A 24,294-nucleotide genomic window follows, 5' to 3' on the forward strand; every position below is an offset into this window, starting at 1 on the left:
GAGGGAGGGAGGGGGAGAGAAGAAGAGAGAGGAAATTGGAAAAAACGGAGGAAGAGGAATGAAGAGGAAGGGAAATGAGGAAGAGGGAGAAGGAGTGAGGAAGGAGAAAGAGAGAGGAAAAAGTAGGAGGAGGGACGATGAGGGAGGAACAGGTGAGCATACAGAGAGAAATAGAGAGAGAGAGAGAGAGAGAGAGAGAGAGAGAGAGAGAGAGAGAGAGAGAGAGAGAGAGAGAGAGAAATGAGAGAGGGAGAGAGAGAGAGAGAGAGAGAGAGAGAGAGAGGGAGAGAGAGGGAGGGAGGGAGAGAGAGGGAGGGAGGGAGAGAGAGAAAAAGAGAGAGAGAAATGAGGGAGGGAGAGAGAGAGAGAGAGAGAGAGAGAGAGAGAGAGAGAGAGAGAGAGAGAGAGGGGGGGGTCCACCACAATTGTAAAATTTGTTCTCGATTATTACATCACCAAAGGATCTTTCTTGAACAAGAAGAAGAAGAAGAAGAAGAAGAAGAAGAGGAAGAAAAAGAGGAAGAAGAAGAAGAAACAAAAATGATGATAATGATCATAATAGAAAAAAGAAGAAGACCTCCCTCATTATTATAATTTTTTCGCATCCGACCTAGTTATGGACCAAAAGGTCTCCTGTCGGCATCCTCTTTTGTAATCTTTCGTTATCTACCTGGCGATAGCAGAATAATAATAATAATAATAATTACAAATAAACAAATAAAAATAAGGAATACATAAATAATAAACAATCGAACAGAAAACACATAAACAAAGACATAAAAACATTTACCCTCAGGAACCAAATGTCACCGAAACTCATCAACAGATGACGACACCATTTGCCTCCTATGCTGAAGAAGAAGGAGAAGTAGAAGATGAAAAAAAAAGAAGAAAGAAGGAGGTGAAGAAGAAGAAGAAGAATAGGAAGAAGACGACGAGGGAGAAGAGGAAGGAGAAGATGAAGAAGAGGAGGGAGAAGAGGAAGGAGAAGAAAAAGTGGTAGTCTGGAATCAATTATAGGTCGAGTCACTTTAAAACCAGATTACATCACCCCGTTGATGGCACTACATTTGCCACGCAGCGGGTAGAAAGTTGAACAAAATAGAATAACAAAAGAGAAGTAATTCGTAAGTGAATAACCCCCACGAAAATTTCTATTCATACAATAGGGGGCAGGCAAACGTTGTTCCTGTTTTCAAAAAGGGAGACAGATCGTCTATATGCAACTACAGGACAATCAGTTTGGCATCAGTCATAGATAAAATGCTTTAATCAATAATAGTTAATAGACTCAGAGATCACATCGAGAGACATAATCTGATTCGTGATTTACAGCATGGTTTCTCCAATGGTAAGTCATGTGTGATTAATCTTCTATCCTTTTACACTAAAGTACACAAGCTGTCAGATAACAATGATAATTACGATGTTATTTACCTTGACTTTAGCAAAGCGTTCGACAAGGTGCCCCACCAGAGACTGCTAAATAAAATCAAAGCCCATGGCACAGGAGGCAAAGTGATAGAATGAATTAGAGCTTGGATCAGTGACAGAAAACAGCGGGTCACCATAAATGGTGTAAAATCCAAATGGGGAAGTGTTTTTAGTTGAGTTCCCCAGGGTTCAGTTTTGGGTCCCTTATTCATTAAGTACATAAACGACTTGGACAATGTTATTTTGAGGACGACACTAAAATAGGACACCAAATTAGGTCAGGACACGACGCCGAGATTCTACAGGATGATCTTGACAAATTGTTGACATGGTCGATGAAGTGGCAAATGAACTTCAATATCTCTAAGTGCAACGTGTTAAACGTAGGGCTACACAACCCCGAAAACAGATGTAGCTTAGATAACACGTTTTTAGAGAAAATTGAGTGTAAGAGAGGCTTGGGAGTTCTAATAAGTTCTGACCTTAAATCCAGGAAAGTACATTTGACCCAGGAATAAAGCTAACAAAGCATTAGGTTTCATTGCTAGAACGGTTACGAATAGAAGTGCAGAGGTAATTATCAAACTCTATCTAGCGTTAGTTAGACCCATCCTTGACTATGCGGTACAGTTTTGGTCTCCGCCCTATATAATGTATATCAATTCACTAGAATCAGTACAGAGGAGAATGACCAAAATGATACGTGGGCTCAGAAATATATCTTACGAGGAGAGGTTTAGGCACCTTAACTTACACTCTCTGGAAAGGCGAAGAGTGGGGGGGTGATCTAATAGAGGTGTTCAAGGGAATCAAAGTTTTTAACAAAAGTGACACAAACAAGGTCATAATATTAAGAGAACAGAGCAGGACTTGCATTAATGGATTTAAATTGGACATGTTTAGATTTAAGAAGGAAATAGACAAAAGCTGGTTTACTAATGGGGTAGTCAACGAATGGAATAGAATTAGTAACCATGTAGTGAGCGCTGAAACTATTGGTTGTTTTAAGAAACGATTAGACAACTTTATGGATGGGGATGATAGGCGGTAAGGGACATGGAACTGCCCAGAGTAGGCCTTATGGTCTCTTACATTCTCCTTCATTCTTATGTTCTTATGTTCATGCTTAATATTCTTAGTTCTAATTCAAGATTCAAATTCATAAAACCATACATGAATAAATAAAAAATATTCCATTCTTAATGGACTAAAGATTCCAAGTCACTTCTTGAAACATTTAAGGAAATTTTTTTATGTCCTGGAGGAAAGCATGCAGAAACAACAGCCTCCTCTAGATTCTCTGTTTCTCAAGCAGGGGTCCGCAGAAATCCACCAAGGGGTCCATAGGACGGGAAATTAAATATGTTTTACTTTATCCTTTCATGACCTAGGTTTTTCTAATTCATGATTACACAACCTGCCTTCATCGATATATCCATTTTTTTCATTTTTTTTTTCTTCTGTGAAAAGAAAACCTTTTACAGCAGTGGACTGCAAGAGACCATAAGGCCTACACTAGACAGCTCCATGTCCTTTACCACCTGTCGTCTCTATCCATATGGTCATCTAATATTTTCGATAACCTATTATTTCAGCGCTAACTACATGGCCACTAAATCTATTCCATTCCTTAACCATTCTGTTGGTAAACCAGTTCTTGCCTATTCTTAATGCCAAATCTGTCAAATTTAAATCCATTGCTACGAGTCCTGCTTTGTCTTAATATATTAATCACCTTTGTTAAAGCCCTTGACCCATTTGAATACCTCTATCAGATCACCCTGCACTCTTCGTCTTTCCAGAGAGTGTCAGTTAAGGTATTTAACCCTGTCTTCGTAAGGGAGATTCCTGAGCCCTTGTATCACTTTGGTCATTCGCCTCTGTAGTGATTCTGGTGAATCGATATCCTTTCTATGGGACGGAGAAATGGTTGATGACTTAATAGCCTCCGCTGATTGCAATGGCATCTCTTCGTCGACGACGCCAAAACTCTGCGGTTTTTTGTTGTCGCCCGTTCAGGCGGCGTCGGAAGAGAGGAGAGACACGCCGGCGTTGGCCTTCCCTTCGTTGATAGCCGCCCAGCTAGCTAGCTATCAGCGTTGACAAAGTTTGCCTCTGGTGATGCACGACGCCCAGATGGAGAGCCGCGATTGATGGCTCTCGACGGTTCTTTCTGATCGTCCCTTCCCCGAAAGAGAAAGAGAGAGAGACAGGGAGAGAGAGAGAGAGAGATAAAGTTAGAAAGGGGCGAATAGCTTGAGGGTACGGAGGTCTTGAGAGAGAGAGAGAGAGAGAGAGAGAGAGAGAGAGAGAGAGAGAGAGAGAAGAAAAATGGCTTGAGAGGGTTAGGGGTTTTTGAGAGAGAGAGACAGAGAGAGAGAGAGAGAGAGAGAGAGAGAGAGAGAGAGAGAGAGAGAGAGAGAGAGAGAGAGAGAGAGAGAGAGAGAGAGAGAGAGAGAGAGAGAGAGAGAGAGAGGGAAGGAAAAATGGCTTGAGAGAATTCAAGGGTCTTATCGCTGGCTGGAGGAAACAACGTACGAATATTGTTTACATGATATAGGACCAATTTGAGTTCACAAACACAAAAAGGATTCTGGTCACAGAGAATTAAAAAACACTCTTTAATGGATTACTGATGTATAGATTACTTTACTGTACCTAATTCTGCCATCCTAGAGAATATCTGTTTTTTTTTTTATAACTTCGTAACTGTTCAGTTGTTAAACTCTCATAATATTCTTGCCTACAAGCACTTGTGGGGGCAATAAAAAGTAAAACCTCTTTGACACGGGGGGGGGGGTCGTTTAGTAGCCGATAGTGCTGAAAGCAACTTGCAAACTACCCCTCTAATTGCCCAATGTCAACGGAAAGTTAGGAAACTTGCCTCAAAACTATCCTAGTGTGAACACTTACTTGCCGGGTAAGTTAGCTTGAAGATAGCACTAGCGGCTACTAAATTAGCCTCGTGTCAATGAGACTTGTTATCAGGATCAACAAGCAAACGTTTGTACAATTACTAAAAGCTTTTTTATTAACAGACACCTTGCTAGCGACCGGGGTTAATATGCCGGATCGTAGGAAGGGGCAAAAGTAGCCACATGTGGGGGCAAAACTGGCCATTGCCTTTGTTACATACCTAATTACGACAGATAGACAGGGAAGTAAGATCACTAACTACTATCTGTTTTGTACAATTCCTCCCTTTATTTTGTTGACAAACATAATTAGGTAGCAAAGACAAAGGCCAGTTTTACCCCATGATGTGGCTACTTTGCCCCTTCCCACGGTATATTACTAAATATAAGAACCTGAGAATATAGGAGACTGCAAGAGACCATAAGGCCAACATTAGGCAGTTCCATGTCAATTTTCGTCCATCATCCCCATCCATAAAGTTATCTAACCTCCTCTTACACAACCAATTGTTTCAGCGCTCGTTACGTGGTTACTAAGTCTATTCCATCCGTCAAAGACTCAATAGGTAAACCAGTTCTTGCCTATTTCCCTATTAAATCTGAATTTGTCCAAATTAAACCCATTACTGATAGTCCTACCCTGTTCTCTTAATATGATGACCTTGTCTGCATCACCCTTGTTAAAGCCCTTGACCCATTTGAATACCTCTATTTTGGCGCTTTAAAAAAATATTGAAAACTTCAACTCCTCTTAAAAATTACTAAGCATGTGAAAGGATTGAAATAATATCTTACAATCAATATTCCTGGGAAAGTGTTGATGTACAGTGAAAGACGAAACCATCTTTCAAAGTTTGTCCGAAGATAAATGAAACATGGCGAAACTTTATGAAAATCGGATAGCTGTCTCTAGCCGATTGTCATAATGTTTTGCAATGTTTAATCTATTATCGAATAAACCTGGGAAGATAGTTTTACCATTCACTGTACGTACATGGAGGGAAGGAGCGAAAGAGATGTGTATGGGGGCAGTGAAAACGGGGAAAGTGAGTCTACATCTTCTCCATGTCACTTCGATTTTCAGGTAACGGCTGGTTTGAAGAGAGAGAGAGAGAGAGAGAGAGAGAGAGAGAGAGAGAGAGAGAGAGAGAGAGAGAGAGAGAGAGAGAGAGAGAGAGAGAGAGAAAGATAGAGTTCTTAAAAAGTTCTAAAATTACTTAAATGGGATCTAAGACAATTTTGTATGGGTAATCACTTCCTAGATTCGATTTAAAGTGATCAGAAAGGATAAAAAATGCGTTCTATAATGTACTAGAATTATTCAAATAGGATCTAAGATAGACAAAGGATTATGTAAGGGGAACTATTTCCTAGAATCGATTTAAGGCGATTTAAAAGGACGAAGCAAGAGTTTTTCTTCTAATACGAACTCTTACGTGTACAGGAGAGATTTCATGACATTTACTTGCATTCCTAAGTCAACTTTTAAGTACCTTAAAGTTTTAATTAAGTTTCGTCTTTTTTGTATAAAATTTGAAATCATCTTAGGGTATTTCCAAGCTACGTTCTTAGCCAGTATACTAGACTGACTAAGACTTGCAAATATATCAAACTAATTTTCCCATCATAATTCATGTTCGCGTTAGTCGTTTCTCAAAAAGAAATTTATTTGCTTTTAAACACAAGTTAAATATAACCAAAAAATCAAACAAAACCTAAAATTTGGAGGTTTCAATCAGGAAATTATGGATAATTCAGGAGAATACTTCAGATTTGTCAGCACTATACCATAAAAAGGGGCGAAAATATTTGAAAGAAAATGTATAAACCCTTATTGTCCTCGTTTTTTTTTTCAATCAATCAACAACTGCGCGCGAATGGATTAGACTTGGTAACCATGTAGTGGTAATGGATTTAGAACTACCTAGTGTAGGCCTTATAGTCTCTTGTAGTCTCTTTCATTCTTATGTTCGTAAAGCAAAGGGCACATACACACACACTGGACAACTTCGTCCAGAAGAGAAAGGAATCAACAAATTCAACAGCAACATGGACAAGAATACCAAGTGGTAGTTCTAAAGAGGGTAATTAGCAAGCAAACAATAGACAAATAAATTAATACGAAAAAGAAAGAAAAATCGCTGATGTTTATCATTAGTAACAAATAGATTTTCATCTGATTGTTAGCTAAATACATACATTCATACATATATATATATACATACACACACACACACACACACACACACACATATATATATATATATATATATATATATATTATTGCGTTGTGGTTGATATCGCACCTCGTAAGAAAGACCTGGTTTCATTGACACAAGATTACCTCCACATGAGGGAAATCATTAGAGAGAAAAACACCCTTTAGATATGAAGAATCCATTAGGAAATGGAATAGCTTCACTCACCAAGCATTAATTATGCCTTTAACCTGACACGCATGTCATCTAAGCTCAATTTCCTATGAGAAAAATAGAACTTTCATCCTTCTGGCTTCATTATTCACATCGCGATCGCCGCTCTTGTAAGGTGATGGATCGGCTCCTTGAGATGTCGACTTGAATCTGTCTCATCTTCTCGATTTCCTTAGTTCTGCGCCAAATCAAACGACTCGCTTATGATTTCCTGTTGACGAAACTACAAAAGGTCATGGACTAGAAAAATCAGATTTTTTTCTCTCCTCTTTTTTATAGTCTCTGATTTATGTTCACTTCTGATTTATGTTTACTATTTTATTTAATTAGAGGTTTTCATTACATCGACTTCCTCAGTTCTACACCAAATCGAATGACTCGCTTATGATTTCCTGTTCTAGAAAAATCAGATTTCTGTCTATCTATCTATCTATATATATATACATACATACATATATATATATATATATATATATATATATATGTGTGTGTGTGTGTGTGTGTGTGTGTGTGTGTGTGTGTTATGTGTTACTTATATTCACCATCTTATTTAATTAGACTTTTCCGTTAACTCTAAAGAAAGATGTACGTTTACTTCTGAGTCTCGTTAAGATATAAATATATATATATATATATATATATATATATATATATATATATATATATATATACATATATATATATATATATATATATATATATATACATTCCTTCGGTATCAACATATTTTTGCTTCCACCAATTGAGAAAAAGAAGAGGAAGAAGGGAAGAGAAAGAGAAATAAGAAGAAAAAGAAGGAAAAGGAGGAAAATATGGAGAAAGACGGTGAAACGTAAGGAAAAGAAGAAACGATAAATAGAAGAAGAAAGAAAAAATAGGGGGTGTTAAGGAATAGTAGTAACAATAGTGGTTAACCTGGTGTTGTCTGCCATGAGAAAATTGACAACAATTATCGGAATATATATATATATATATATATATATATATATATATATATATATATATATATATATATATATTCCGTACACACACATACATATATATCCGTGCAAGAACGACATTACTTACAAGCACAAGAAGAGAACTCCCATATCAATTCGTAAACGAAAATATAAGGAATATGTACACAGTGGCCAAATGTGAAGAGGAACGGGAAGAAGACAATACAGCCGGAGGGAGAGAATAAAATAAATGTCACTGTACTGGATGTTGTGAAAAAAATAGATGAATCGCAGATCAAACAGACGGGGCAGTGCCTAGCGCTCAACGACCAAATAACGCTCGAGAGGACTGGGTGGCGTTGCGAGCAAGCAAAGTGCGCATTCACGTGACGGATAAAAAGTAAAAATATGTGATGGAAATATACTGATACGAAAAATTAAATCTTTTGGAAACCTCCCGCCCCTCAAGGATCTTCGCTTCATTGGACGTCGAGAGCCTATTTACCAACGTACCTGTAACCGAAACAACTTCATTGGTCATCACATATAGTCATCCGGACTCAACATCCTTCGCCATCTCTTCGTGAACTCTTCGTAGTGAACACCAAGGAAGCCTCTTTTAATAGACCGTATGATAAGATACAGGTTTATTGTGTTACAATGGTATTTCCCAACTTGGCTCTCTCTATATTTACATTTGTATAAAAACCATCGAAGGAGAGATCTTCAGCTACCAGCCAAACCCGCATCCCTCCATCTATTATATCGACATTTTTATCGACACACGTGATATCCGACATGTCACTCACCTCGTCCAGATGATCAAAAACTACTCAGCCTTCAATTTCACATTCGAGCTACAGGACATCAACAATACCCTCCCATTTCTCAACATTTTCTTCGGCACCTCTTCTGACCGCTTCTCGACCTACGTCTGTCTGAAACTAACCTCGGCTTTTACCTCAACGGCAACAGTGAATAACCCCAAACACAATAAGTTAGTGTCATTCTTATATCAGTCCATAAAGCTTTCTCACGCCGGAGCATGCAGACTGGCACCAACAGCGAATATCAGAGCATCTCAACTGTGCTGGTGCACAGCGGCTACTCGCAATAACTGATCGACTCCATCATCAATAAGGTGAACCTTCACATCCTGGCTAAGCCTCTTAGGAGTTGCAAGTGTATTGTACATAATCATGCATGCCAAAAACACATTATATACTCTATAAAAGGATTTGTGGGAAAACGCAGTTGTAGCCATCATGGCGTTCCTCAGGAAGAAGGGACTGCTCGACCAGACAGTCTAGGGAACGACAACAACAACTCCTCAGGATATATGAACTAAGGCTACAAGAAAGAAGAAGAGGAACCAAGTCAAATAACCTCATGTTATGTTCAACCCACTATCCCCAATCCGAATTTTCCACTAAAAAAAACTCCAAAACACACAACCTAATACTGAAAAATAATTGCCAGTCTGCTACCTCCCCACTTCAAGACGTCAATGTTATCTACCTGTTTGCCCCGTTGGTGAGTGTCAACACCGCATCTCCTCGTGTAATGGTATGTCTCCCATGACTCCCTCAAAACTGTCATACCATATGGGGCCACCAAGAAACTCATGGCAAATAAACACAAAGCAGCTTGAGGGCCCTGAAGAAGTTTGGGATATTTTCAAACGTAAATCTGATAGCTGCCAAGGAGTGCACTGGAGGTCGTCGATGGTCGAGGAATGGCGTGGCATCGTGTGAGACACTAGAGAATATACAAAACACTGAGACGAAGGACTAGAGCCCTTTTGAAGAAGGATAAGGAAAGGCATATCAGGGGAATCGATGAGGATGTCATAGGTCATTTCAATGCGAAGGAGCATAAGAACATAAGAATGGAGGAGACTACAATAGACCATAAGGCCTACACCTCAGACTTACTTACTGACCCGTTAAGAAACTTTGCGCCATATCCGTGATCCAGGTAAGCACTGTCTGAAGTTTTGATAAACAAATAGTGTCAGACATGGATGGATGTAGATTTGCCGAGATCATTACTTTGAGCAAGTGTAAATGGCTCACCCTCCGATCGTCCAGATTCCCCCGACAACTAGTGTTCGGGTGACGGTTGCCGATCCACCGACAAACGAAACTCCGATCTCGACGAACGAGGTTAGAGAGTCTCTAAAGCCTCGTTGACTCGAAACTAGTAGCCGTTAGTGCTAGCGACTTGTAAACTAACCCTTTACCTGCCCAATGTCAACTGAGAGTTAGTCAACTTGCCTCTAAACTATCCTAGGGTCAACACTTACTTGCCGTTGGGTAAGTTAACTTACAACTAGCACTAGCAGATATTAAACTATTCCCGTGTCAACAAGGCTTAAGTTGAAGGGTGGAAAGGTGGTTGGCATCTGCAACGTCAGAGAAATGTTGCTGAAAGACGGAGGTGAGGCTTAGATCCGCGGGTTGGACGCTGTCTGTCGTTTGACACTCCAAAACCATTTCCTCTATACATATATATATATATATGTGTATATATATATATATATATATATATATATATATATATATATATATATATATATATATATATATATATATATGTATACATAGGTTTATTACTATTAATACTTTTCTCTGTGCATCTATTTCGTGTTTTAGACGATCCCATTTTCTTACGTTCTCATTGTGTCCTCGCTGATTTGTCTAAAAAAAATTGTGAGTGATGACCTTCTACTGTTCTGCAAGACTTTCGGATTCACTTTTTTATCATTTATTTATTATCTATTACAAAATTATTGTTATTTTCTATTTGTTTACTATTTGCCATTATTTATTCATTTATCTTATTCATTTATCTACTTTTCTTTACCTGCACCGACCTAGTTATGGACTAAAAGGTCTCTTGTCGGCATACTCTTCCTTTGTAATCCTTTGTAAAAAGGGAACAATGTTCATCAGCTTTTGTTATGTTAAGGCTTTGACCTTTTGCAGTGATCTTCCGAATACGCATTTGGTGGTTTGAGATTTCTCAGAACATTTCTCAAAAACCCAAACTAGATGCTCCACCTGGCGTGTGTGATTCGCCATAGTCTTGGAACACGTGTTGGACTAGTAATCGACAGCTCTCACCCTCCCGGATGAGAACTAAGAGCTAATATATGCCCGACCTATGGTTAATGCTGTGACCTTAATCACACACACGCACACACAAACAACAGAGTTGTAGTGCTGGCTCGCAGTACAGATTCTAAAATCATTTCAGCCCTGGAAGGAATCGAACTCGGACAGCTGGATTAGCGATTGGTAACGGTACCACTGCGTCATCGAGCCGTTTGTGTATGTGCGTGTGAACTACTACAGACTTAAATAACGAATTGGGAAGCTTAACAAGAGAGGCCAGAACTCGTGCAATTCGATCATTGGGCAATGTTTTGACCGTCCAGAAACACTTATTCCCTTGCCCAAGGTGAACAGTAACGAGAGCTGTCACCCCGTAAATGCGGCGTGAATTCAGTACCACAGCGTGAAGCCTGGAGACATTAACCGCTAAACCAGCAAGCCGTGTGTGTGTGTGTGTGTGTGTGTGTGTGTGCGTGTGTATCTGTGTCTATGCGTGTGTATGTATCTTTATCTGTGTGTGTGTGTGTGTGTGCACGTGCTTGTGTGTACCTTTGTGTGCAATACCCCGTAACTTAGGATCATGTGCCAGGCACGTGATCGACAGCTAGTTCCCTACCAGATGAGAGCTCAGAGTTCGTATATAGGCCTATCTACATTTTTATTATATACACACACGAACACAAACACCGCTCCCTTGCACAAGGGAGACAGTGACGGCCTGAAGTGTTGGTAAAGCTTTAAACCCTGAGTGGGGCTCAATTTTGGGTCTGTGTAGTCGCGATCCTAACCACCAGAACGGAATCAAGTCGTGTTTTTCATACGAAATTTGTGTGTTTTTATGAGTGTACATCTTAAGAGTAGGGAATTAGTCACGGGTGATATTTGGTGGAAGTGCCGCTGTGGTGCGTTGGTCCGACTGAGGTTTATGAAATGGTAACCCGTGTCACAGAGCTGGAGAAGTAGCGCGTTCCAGGACTGTGGCGGCGGCGGCGGCCCCACCGCCGAGGGAAAGGTTAATCAGGCACTGGAGTCACGGTGCACATCCTGCCTGATTAATATCACAGTAAATGTCAACGACCACTACACGGCGCTTTCCTCTGAGACCGCCAAACCTTGGCTTTCCTTTGCTCTGCTGGACTCTCTCCCCCGCTTTTGTTATTTTCTTCTTGCTAAAACACGGAGCATGTGAGTGTTTAGTAAATGTGGTTGGGTTTTGTAGTTTTTTGGGAGAAACTTGTGTTGTTTGTTTTTTTCGGTCAAACTCGAACGCGCTTTTTTTTTGTCGACATTCTGCGCGAGACATGGCTGAATTTTGAACGACGATGACGTACTTTTTTTTTTAGTTCATATTAAACGACGAAAGTGTCTACATTAATAGTCCGCTGGGTGACACTTAACAACCTTGAGAATATTGAGAAACCAATAATGATTATTGCTAGTCAACTACAAATACCAAGATGACAGTGCGTAACCAACAATTGCGGAAGTTTATTTTTAATCTTGTCAGAAGAAGTCGCCTGTTTTATGATATAAAATAATCCCACAGGAATTCGATCATTTGGATGGTGGCAACAATCCATTCCATAGTATTAGGATTACAGGATTTAACTGAGAACTATTTTTTACATTATCTGTCCTACATTGTAATAGCCCAGTGGCCGATGACACTGAATATCTATTTCTTCCTATTAATTAACGTCTTTATTCATAATTTCATGAGAAAGTTCTTTATTATCTCATGCATTCGTTCAATCAGACGCTCCTTCTGAAGTTTGGCATAATTTCATGAATTATTATAATTTATTTTGCCTTGACTTAGTTACCTTCCATATAAGGGGGAAGTTCCCCTTGGTATGTAGATTATCGTGACATTATATCATTATATTACTATACCTTATTAGTATATTACTATATTTTCATTATTATCATATATCAAATTAATATATATATACATATTTCCATTATATTATTTTCCTATTAGATAATATATATTTCAAAGTGGGACAAAAAAAGCTATTGATTTTGTCGTGGTTATATTCTCATTGTTGTCGTTTTTATGGATTGCTGTCTACCAACGGTACTATCCTTATAGACAATGTCGCGTCAATGTCGTGCAATATTTGGTCTCTTCCAATCTCCTCCATTGTTATGTTCTTCTGTTCGTAGAAATGGGTTCAAATTGAACAAATTCAGATATAAGAAGGAAATAGGCAAAGACTGGTTTTACCGACAGTGTTTAACGAATGGAATAGACTTAGCAACCATGTAGTAGTGAGCGCTGAAACTACGGGTTGTTGGAAGAGGTTAGATAAATTTATGGATGGGGATCATGGGTGCTAATGGACATGGAAGTACCTAGTGTAGGGCTTGTGGTCTCTTGCAATCTCCTTCATTTTACGTTCTTATATTCTTATAGTCTCGCTGTGAAAGAGAATAGAGCACCAGACTCAATTTGAAGGGTTTATTAAGCCCGACGTTTCGATTCCCGTCCAGGAATCGTCTTCAGGGGATATAAAGGGTTACATACATTGAACCCGTTTTTATGCAGTCTGGGACGAAAATGGGATATATATATATATATATATATATATATATATATATATATATATACACCCGATTGTAAGATTTGCATATCTTAATATTATATCGACAGCATCGTCTTGCTCCATGGGTAGCGTGTTTTTCCATACTTATTTATTCATTTAATGATTTATTTTTGACAAAAGGGATTCTTTTTAACTGAGGGTGAACCCGCTCCACCCCCCCCCCCACACACACACAAACCTGACGTCCAAAAAGTAAAACAATATTTCTCAAACTCGGGGTAATTATTCCTCATCAACCTCTCCCCCCCCCAAAAAAAAAACCCCCCCCCACTAATTAATTATATATAGCAGCAGAGGGTTATCATTGATTTTCGAACAGAATAGCGCAGAAATGCGTCTTTAATACTGGTTCCCGACAGCCCTGCCCAGGTGGAGAGGCAATCCAAACATCGGCCTATAAAAAAAAAAAAAAAAAAAAAAAAAAAAAAAAAAAAAAAAAAAAAAAAAAAAAAAAAAAAAAAAAAAAAAAAAAAAAAAAAAAAAATTGCTTGCCGCAACTGAGAGAATGTTTCTCTATAAGTGGTTTCTCACTTACCACCTCGTAGGTGGGAGTGGGATGGTATGAAAAAGAGAAACATTTTCATTTTGGGCCAATTCGAAGCTGCCAGACTGGATAGAATTGGAGAAATGTTTGAGAAAGTCTGGATCAAATGGCTAAATCAAGATTACGAAAATCCAGAAGCCTAGGTAAGCTAATCGTTACAATCTTGTGAATTTATTTCTCTTTGGAAGATCTTACAACACCAAGACTTTAGAAACATCTTTCCCCAAGGATAGAAGCGCTAGTTACTGCTTACAAAAAGCTAAACAATCATAATGGGACGATACCAAAATATTTAACGCTTCCGATTCCGATTCCCGATACGAGGTCCGATACTGCTCAAATCTTCCGATTCCGATTCCCGATACGAGGTCCGATACTGCTCAAAGCTTCCGATTCCGATAAATGATTAATAAATGTACTTTGTTAATAAAGTATGTTTCCTAAACCAACTTGCAGAGCCTGAAAATAACCACGAATTATAATCATTCTAGGTATCGTCATCGGATTCGTATAAGAATCGGAAGTTTACAGGATTATCGGGACTCGAATCGGAATCGTTAAAGACTTTTTGTATCGTCCTAGCACCACTGAATGCCCATTCTTTACTTTTGCAATCAACCAAACCTAGATAAGAAAGATACATAATTATGACAAACATCGTTGATCCACCAATCCTGAAATTCACATTATATGTCTGCCGCTTTTGATGTCCTATGAAATCTTATCCAAAAGAGAACTGACCTTATTTTGGGTCTTGTTATCTTGTTTTATTCTTCCAGATACGTAAATTCTGTCAACAAGAGCTTACATCGATCCAATAAGTATTAACATGGACTCATAAAAATAACTCAGTTAAGGGAGGGGGGTTGTTAACAATACCTTAAATGAGTAAACTAGTTACAGCAACTACCTGTCCAATGAGCGAATTTCCATTGATTGTTTTTTAAACTACATATTTCAGAAATCACAAAAAATTGCATTTTTTTTTAAACAAGTTAGAAATAAATGAATGAAAATTCATTAAAATGTCCACAGAGGCGCTCTGGAGGAAAAAAAAAAGAACGAAAATAAAATAAAATATCCAGAGGGACGCTTTGGAAAAAAAAGGAGAAGGACGAAGAGGAAAAAAATCGAAGTCGAGCGCCTTTGTAGAAGAAGTGACTTCGACCTCTCCTTTTCTCAACGAGTCCAAGAGAGGACGAAAGTTCCAGAGCCTTCCAATGAATGAATGAAGAAGAAGAAGAAGAAGAAGAGGAAGAAGGATATCATGTAAAAGATGACTCTTGCAAAAGATATTAGCACTAAGAGCAGGCGGCACGACTGAGGAAGTTTAAAAGTTTCCAAATCAAATTCGTAAGAGTACATAAGAACGAAGGGACTGCAAGAAACCATAAGGCCTACACTAGGCAGTTCCATGTCCATTAGCACCCGTCATTCCCATCTACAAAGTTATCTAACCTTCTCTTAGTACAACTAATAGTTTCAGGGCCTCACTACATGGATGAAAGTCAGCAAGTTTTAGGACTGTATGTCTTCTACGGAAAGCAGCAAGTCTCTAGTGCAACACTTTGTACTAAGTCTTCATTTTCATCTTAGCGGGCAATACATCCCCGTGTCTAGTATATACTTTTTCTTTTCTAATAACCGGTGCTCTTCTATATGGTAGCTTATCTAACTCGCTAACAGGCTTATTAGAACCTCTTAAAAATTTAATCACGTACCCATTCTTATTTTTTTTTCAACAAACTGATATATCATACAGCTGTCGGCAAGACGACGTGGACCCATGGGGCTCTTAATGATCACATGATCACTTAATATCATTCATGCATCAAACCTAAAACGATAAATACAAAGAAGGGCTTTTTCTTTCCTTTTTGTCGTTGGTCGAGGTTATCATTTTCGACCGTGAAGAAAGAAACCATGCATTCAAGAAATAAAACAACTGAAAGTCCTGTCAAAGAGAATTCCTGTGTATTTGCTTACATACAGATCTTTCTGACTGTATGTCCTGTTTACATTGCACTGTCCTTTACGACACCTCTAGTCTGCCTGTCACGGTCTTGTAGGAGAGAGGTCAAAGGCAGAGTATGGGAACCACTATATTCAACGTTTCGCCCAGCTTGGCTTCTTCAGAAAGGAACATGAAAATATTTTCATGTTCGTTTCTCTCTTCAAAATCGGGCTATATAAGGAGTCAGATGTTTGTCCACTGAGTTATTTCTGTAGAAGCCCTGCTGCTGGGCGAAACGTTAAATACACCGGATCTCATACTCTGCTTTTGGGCTCTCTCCTTGTTGCCGTCGATTGCTGCTTTCTACTCATTGGTCGGACTCTGTCGAAATCTGTTGGTTTCTGTCCGAGTCTGTCGAAATCTGTCGGTGTCTGTCGGAGTTCGTCGGGCCGTGTCGGAGACTACCGTAATCTGCCACGAAATACATCATAAGGACTTACTCTGTCTTTATCACAGCAATGATGCGATTTTGATGTTAAACGTCTCGTAAAAAGCGAGATTCGGGGGGACGCCCGTTCGCCAGGAAGGTCCCTCCCTCCTTCCCTACCTAATCTGTAAACACTGCCTGTCTGCCCGACTGCGAAAACCGGCGGACGTCCGAAGGCGCGTCGCTAGGAGTCACCGTGAACGCAGAGATATATTTTTTTTCTCTCTCTCCTTTTCTTTCTATTTTCTCGAAATGCCCCTTCAAAACAAAACCATGGAGAAGAGACAATTATATTTGTTTTTTGACTTATTCACTTATTTATTTGATTTTATTTATTTATTTTCTAACTGCAATTTTCGGTCGATTTTTTTTTTCTTGCCCTTTCAAAACAAAGCCATGGAGAAGAGACAATTATATTTGTTTTTTGACTTATTCACTTATTTATTTGATTTTATTTATTTATTTTCTAACTGCAATTTTCGGTCGATTTTTTTCGCCCTTTCAAAACAAAGCCATGGCGATGGGACAATATTTGTTTATTCGTTTATTCACTTATCTATTTTATTTGTTCTTTTTCTAAACTGCAATTTTTGGTCGATTTTTTAAACAGAGAGTGATAGAAAACTAGTTTACCATTTAGGCTATCCATTACACCCACACCCACACACACTTATACACACACACACACTTACACACACACACAAATACACACTCCTAGCGCTATCGTATATGGTTTACAATTTACGTTTTTTTCTTAATTTCTTTTTATATAGCTTGATCAAACACACATTTTCCATTTAGGCTGGTGCACACACATGCAGATAAACTCTTTTATCATTGCTAGATATAATGGAGAACGCAGAGCTCTACAAGCTCCCAGAGGGCACCTCTTATCCATCCATCCATCCATCCATCCTAATCGTTGAAAGAGAAAAGAGATCACAACGATGAAGAAACACGCATAGACACACAGAAACAAAACAGAAGAAAGACAGAATATAAATACTTAGCAATTCTGACTGATCATTTGACTAGTACATGAATACATTACCCTATAAGAGAGTCTGCTCTGTAATAAAATCTTTAAACTTTCATATAGATCAGTGGTTCCCAAAATAAGGGGGCGCACGCCCCAAGGGAGGCGTGAGGAGGATACAGGTGTGTGTGTGTGGGGGGGGGGGGCGTGAGGTCATCTGCTCAAAAATCACTGTTTAATAAGAGTAATGAAATAATTTCAAGAACAAATATTCGCCGTTGAATACGTGCAAAGTATAATGGATTACAGTAGATTACAGAAGCGCAAAGACACACAATACAAACTTTCAAGTATATATTATATATTCTTCCGAAGGGGCGGGGGGGGGGGAAGTCGAGGTCGGACACCTGGTAAAGGCAACTCACGGACGTACTCCCAATAGCTTTTTCTACACAAGGAGACAATGTCGTACATACCTCTCCACTCCTTACTATTACGGTGGTTCTCCAACCCCATTTTCACTCCCCCCTTCCCCCCCTTCCTGCCCTTCCTCGTAAATTCTCAACATTCGTGCGGCTCCCCCCAACCTCCATTTTTCTCCTAAATCCCACCTCGCCAAAAATAATTTAATAAATAAACAAATGAATAATCAAATAAATAAACAAATAAAATACATACATACATACATACATACATATATATATACACACACACACATATATACATATAATAAATAATTAAAATCAACAAGTCCCACCGCGCCAAACAAATAAATAATTAAAAAAAATACAACAAATAAGGATACAAAAAAACAATACAAAGTTTAAAAGAAACCCTTTGCTTTATTACAAAGTTGACAACCATAATTATCTTATAATTCAGGCAGGACGGATTTTTTTTTTATTCCTCACATTATATAGAAATGTACAATTTGTAACAACAGGCACCACTCCAAGATTCTTGTCATGGTTCCCTTGAAGGTCATCACTCCCAGTTTGAGAACTACTACTGTACCTTATTCTGATCCATATTTGACCCTGAAGTAACCGACATTCAGAACAATTTCTCATTATCCTGTCATTTTCTTATGTCATCTATTATGCTTCGCTCCAGCCAATCATAATTTTTTTTTTACACTTGATAAAGACTTTGTCCTAAAATGATAATCGTTCACAGTTATCTTCCAACATCATAAACTGAATAAATAATCTGCCAAACGGTCATATTCTATTCTATGTGGGGATATTTGATAACAAATTTTAAGACTTGAAATCATAACCCAAGGATTGAGTTCAAAGTGAGGTTTCAGATCTTATAGTGTAATAAATTTAAAGTCCCACTATGGGAAAAAAGAAAGCTATTTGAAGATGCGTATATTGCGATCACTAACTGTGATCCTCTTCAGCGAGGTTGTACAAAGGTATGGGTTGACTTGTATATAATAAGAAGGGATACATAGAGGGGACCATGGGGAGGTAAGCATTAGCACGCTTACCCCATGTCCCCTCTATGTATCCCTTTTCAGTATGAGTCCACCCATACCTTTGTACAACCACGCTGAAGAGGATCACAGTGATAGCAATATACGTATCTTCAAATAACTTTCTTTTCTCCCAAAGTGGGATTTTCAATTTATCTTACCAATTTGTTAGAACCTTCAACTCGCTTATAATGTATAGATGTTCGAGCCGACCACGCCTTGGAAAGAACTGCGCTCTAGTGAAGACTATAGGAAATAAAGGTGAAGGAAAATGAGTAGCCTACGCCAGGAGGCGCTGAGTAGCAGCGGCCGAAGCCGTCACGTTTGCCCCATTATTCGCTTTGGGGACTGTTGGGGGTAGGTAAACAGTCACCGCTGGGAATCGAAGAGGCGTGCGGGATTCGAACCAAAGGCTAAGCACGCTTCCGATTACGCTACCAACGCATTAGGATATAAAGTATGACAATGAAGAAAGACTTTACCATTCCCGAAGAGGAAAAACAACTCAAAATGTATTCTAATCGTCCCACGCAAGAGACTCGCTAAATAAGATATGAAGACAGTTCTCTCCAATGGGAGTATCTGAAATATAAACATTTCCAATATTTGTCGGAAAAAAGGGAAATACAATACACCAGATTAAACAATAATTCCGTCATCACCGATTTTTCTTTTTTCACGATTTTGAAAATTTCTTTCTAAATATTAGAAACTCCCAAATCTTAGAGTTTCCTTATAATCAAGAGAACTTATACAAGACGAAGGTCGAAATATTTATTTTGATTTCTTCTTTGGCAGATGGCGATGAAGCCAGAGGCGGAGAGGAACACAAATCCACAGGACTGCGCCGGATGCGGGAAGCGCATCAACGACAGGTAAGACCATTTGACTTTTGAATTACTGTTTCGTTTTTGTATGTGCACATGGCTGTGTGCGTGCGTGTGTATGTGTGTCTGTGTGTGTGTGTGTGTATGTGTGTATGAGTGTGTGAATCACCATGGTCTTGGATCACGGGCTGGACTCTTGATCGGCAGCTACTGTCCTCCCAAATGAGAACTCATAGCTCATATATGCCAGATATGTAGGTCATACTGTGACATTACACATAATACATATACACACCCAACTCCTTGCCCACAAGAGATGGAGTGCCGGCTCGCAGTGCAGCGGGGCTGAATTTATTTCAGCCTTGGGTGGGAATCAAACTCGATGTGTGTGTGTGTGTGTGTGTGTGTGTGTGTGTGTGTGTGTGTGTGTGTGTGTGTGTATGACAAAAGAAACAATATAGATTTAATATATCTAGACTTTGCAAAAGCTTTTGATACCGTCCCACACGAAAGACTACTTACTAAATTAGCTTTACACGGAATAAGTGGTAGCCTATTAGGTTGGACTAGTAATTGGTTGAATGGTCGAAAACAGAGAGTTGTTTTAAATGGAAAAACTTCTAGATGGAAAAATGTTACAAATGGAGTTCCTCAGGGTTCCGTTCTTGGGCCACTTCTATTCATAGTATATATAAATGATATAGACCATGGACTAAAATCTACTGTTTCCAAATTTGCTGATGATACAAAACTGTGCGGAGTGGCAAATGATCACTCAAACCAATTAGATATTCAAGACGATTTAGATCAATTACAGCAATGGTCTGAAAAGTGGCTAATGAAATTTAACACAAGTAAATGCAAGGTAATGCACATAGGTAAAAATAACAGTAAGTACGATTACAAGTTATTTGGAAATTCGTTAACAAAAGTGGATAGTGAAAAAGATCTCGGCGTAATTATCAGTAACGACCTCAAATCATCCAAGCAGTGTATTTCAGCCTCTGAGAAAGCAAGTAAGATTCTGTGATAGATTGCGCGATCTTTTGATTTCAAAAGTCCATCACTCATTAACAAGCTATATAAATCGTTAGTTCGTCCACATTTGGAATATGCTGTTTCCGTATGGTCACCGAATCTCATTAAAGACATTGACAGACTGGAAAAAGTACAACGGCGAGCCACAAAACCGATTCCAAATATCAAAAATAAATCATACGAAAATCGAATAAAACACATGAATCTATTTTCCTTAAAAAAGCGTAGACACAGGGGTGATTTGATATAGGTCTTTTAAGATTTTAAAGGGAACTGACATCAAAAGGGACAAAATTTTCACACTGAATGCGAATCAGACAAGAAATAATAGTATCAAACTGCCAGGAAGTAGATTGGTTTGTAAATGGGTAGAAACAACTTTGCCAACCGTGTAGTTAATGAATGGAATAAACTTCCTGCACAGGTAGTGCAATGTAGTTCAGTTCGAAGCTTTAAGAATAATTTAGAGAAGTACCTAAGTAAGATGCTGTAATGATTATAATTTATCTTATATTGTTTTTATTTTATCATTTGTCTGTCTGATTTTCATTTATTATTAGTTATATGTCAATTTATTATTATTTACTATTTACCTGTTTGTTTATCATTTAACTATACCTATGCATTTATTTATGTATTTTATTTGTTATTTACATTATTATAGTTTTTATTTATTATTTTATCATTAATATGATTTCTTTTTGCATCTGACCTAGATATGGATCAAAAGGTCTCCTGTCGGCATGCTCCGCCTTTGTAATCCTTTGAAAATATATAGATATGTATTATTTCTTCTTGTTTTATTTTCTATATACATTATAATATATATATATATATATATATATATATATATATATATAATGTATATAGAAAATAAAAAAAGAAGAAATAATCCATTATATATATACATATATATATATATATATATATATATATATATACAGTATATAATATATATATATGTATTATTTCTTCTTGTTATATTTTCTATATACATTATATATATATATATATATATATTATATATATATATATATATATATATATATATATATATATATATATATAGTTTTCTATACATCTGCTTTCTACATACATATGTTTATTTGATAATTATATATATATATATAATATATATATACATACATATATATAAACATATATATATATATATTTCCTGTATCCTCGTGAGTATCTTATCTTGTTTTATCTTGTACTATTTCTACACACTTATTTCTTCTTTTCCTTTACTAAGATTTCCCTCCCTAATTCTTTTCTTCTTTTCTTTCTCATTCTTTGTAATCTCATTTCTTTTTAAATTCATTTTATGGTTCTTTGGAACGTCCTGTGGTGAATTATTCCAGTCTTCTCTTGTTTTATGTGAAAGTTCTACCTATCAAAACCCCTTTTCTCCTCATGGGGTTTGGACAATTTCTAATGAGACTGAATCTTTCTTAAAGGAGATGGATCCCTCTTAAGGCGATTGGATTCTTATTTTAGAGGATTCGGATCCTTTAAGAGGAATCAAACCCCATTAAGAGGGGATCTAACACTATTAACAATGATCCAATCCACCTTAAGCTTTCTGGTGTTTCGGTCTGTTTAACTTGAATGTTGATATCTTATATTTCGTAGCGGGCAGGTGCGACAGGAATTGAATGTATGTTTAATCTCGCAATGGATTCCGACCCCAAAGCATAGAAGGAAATACGAAAACAAATAACTGAAATAAATATAAAAATAATTATATAAAAAACAAAACAAATGAATGATAGAATTAATAGATAAATAGATACATAAATGAACATATGAATAAACGAAAACAAATCTCATTTGTTCACCCCGAGCAGACGGAATGACGATGTGGCACCAGAATTATCGCCTGAAAATCGAGTCAAAATGCTTTTAAATCAGAATACGCAAAGACAGACTAAATGAGTACCTGTCTCCCTACTGAGGATTAATATATGAACTCCGATTAAAAGCGAAAACGTACTTATTTACGGGTAATTTATTAGGCTCCTGAAAAATAGATCATAATATGCCAACACTGCTGCAATTCCGGCCGAGAGTTTCCAAGTATCACTATTATCTTTATTATTATTGTTGTTGTTTTTATTGTTATTGTTATTTTATTGTTACTGTTATCACCTTTATCATGATTATTGTTATTATCATTACTTTATCATTATCATTATTACTATTATCATTATCATCAATGTCATTATTACTATTGTCATTATTATCATTGTTATTATTATAATTATAGAATTATAACTGTTGTCGTTCTGGCCGTTTTGTTCTTGCTGTTGCTATCATTAAAAGAACTCCTTACAGATTTTGCTATTATAAGTAAACAAATAATAGATAAAAAATAAATTAATAGAAAAAGAGCATATTCATCACCTTGGCCCTTTCTGTTAAAACAGAAGAAAATCGTCACTCAAATATAAAAACTCAAATCTTATTAGAAATAGCTGTAGCCCTTTCACTGAAATAAAATTTATCGTTAATGAAAAATGTAGGTCGCTGGGTAAGCGTGTTAGAGCGTCGCTACTTGCGGCGGAGGTCAAGGTGATAGAGGTTCAAACGCTGCCGCCAGCGAGTTGGACCAAGGGCATGGCTCATTAAATTCCATATTACGAAGGCACCGTCCTAGGCTCCTGATAGTGGGAGTTCGCGATGTTACACGAAATCATTAATGCATAAATAAATTCTCGTGTGGATGTGACCGTTTTGATCAAATTATATTAATTATATTTTATATATTTTTCGGCAGGTTACAATGAACACGAATGAATGGAATTGTTTAGAGGCAAGAATGAAATCGGCAAAATCTGGTTGACCAACAGAGTGGTTAAAACGAGTGTAACAGATTTAGTAACCATGAAGTAGTGAGCGCTGAAACTATCGGTTGTTTTAAGAGAAGATAACTTTATAGATGGGATGATAGGTAGTAAGGGACATGGAACTGCCTGGTCTAGGCCATAAGGTCTCTTTCGTTATGTTAATAAAAGGGAACGTGCCAACAGGTACGGAATAGAAAAAAAAAAGATTTATGTACAAGTATCAACCAGTAGAGAAGGTGGCGAGTCGTTTGTTTTGTTCCAGAAGGGTAGTTATCGTACACTTGGCAACACAGATCACTTCCGACGGTTTGAACCTTTCGATTTTGAATGGAAAAACCCACATCAATTTCTCATGGAATCTTTAATATTGAGAATTAATTGGGGACATTAATTTTATGGCGCAAAATATCAAATGCGTCAATAAATAATAGCCCCATAATGACCACACAGTGAATTGAGGAAGGGTTACACGTAGTTCTATCCACTGAAATGTCTAAAACTTGAAATTCTCCGATATTCGAAGTGGAAACGCTTTTCGAAATTTGAAAATAAAATCCGAAAGTGCTTCTGGTTTCTGGAACTTTCGAAATTTCTGTTCCAAATGTTATGAAATCTCGGATTATAATAATTCTTGATAGTGAAATGTGACAACTCAATACTTATTTTGTATTTTTCTTTTTATTCGTCAGCGATTA

General features: G+C 37.6%; 1 protein-coding gene across 1 annotated transcript in view; it reads left to right on the forward strand.

Annotated features, from left to right (window-relative positions):
* The window catches only part of LOC143037671 (uncharacterized), a 64,462-nt gene that overhangs the window by 6,309 nt on the left and 33,859 nt on the right, over positions 1–24,294 (forward strand). Inside the window, exon 2 of the mRNA XM_076206199.1 lies at positions 19,684–19,760. Within this exon, the coding sequence (XP_076062314.1) occupies positions 19,684–19,760 (77 nt within the window). The remainder of the gene's footprint in view (positions 1–19,683; positions 19,761–24,294) is intronic.

The sequence above is a fragment of the Oratosquilla oratoria genome, chromosome 23 (assembly GCF_046742065.1).
Source record: "Oratosquilla oratoria isolate Oo_2021 chromosome 23, ASM4674206v1, whole genome shotgun sequence".
NCBI lineage: Eukaryota > Metazoa > Arthropoda > Malacostraca > Stomatopoda > Squillidae > Oratosquilla > Oratosquilla oratoria.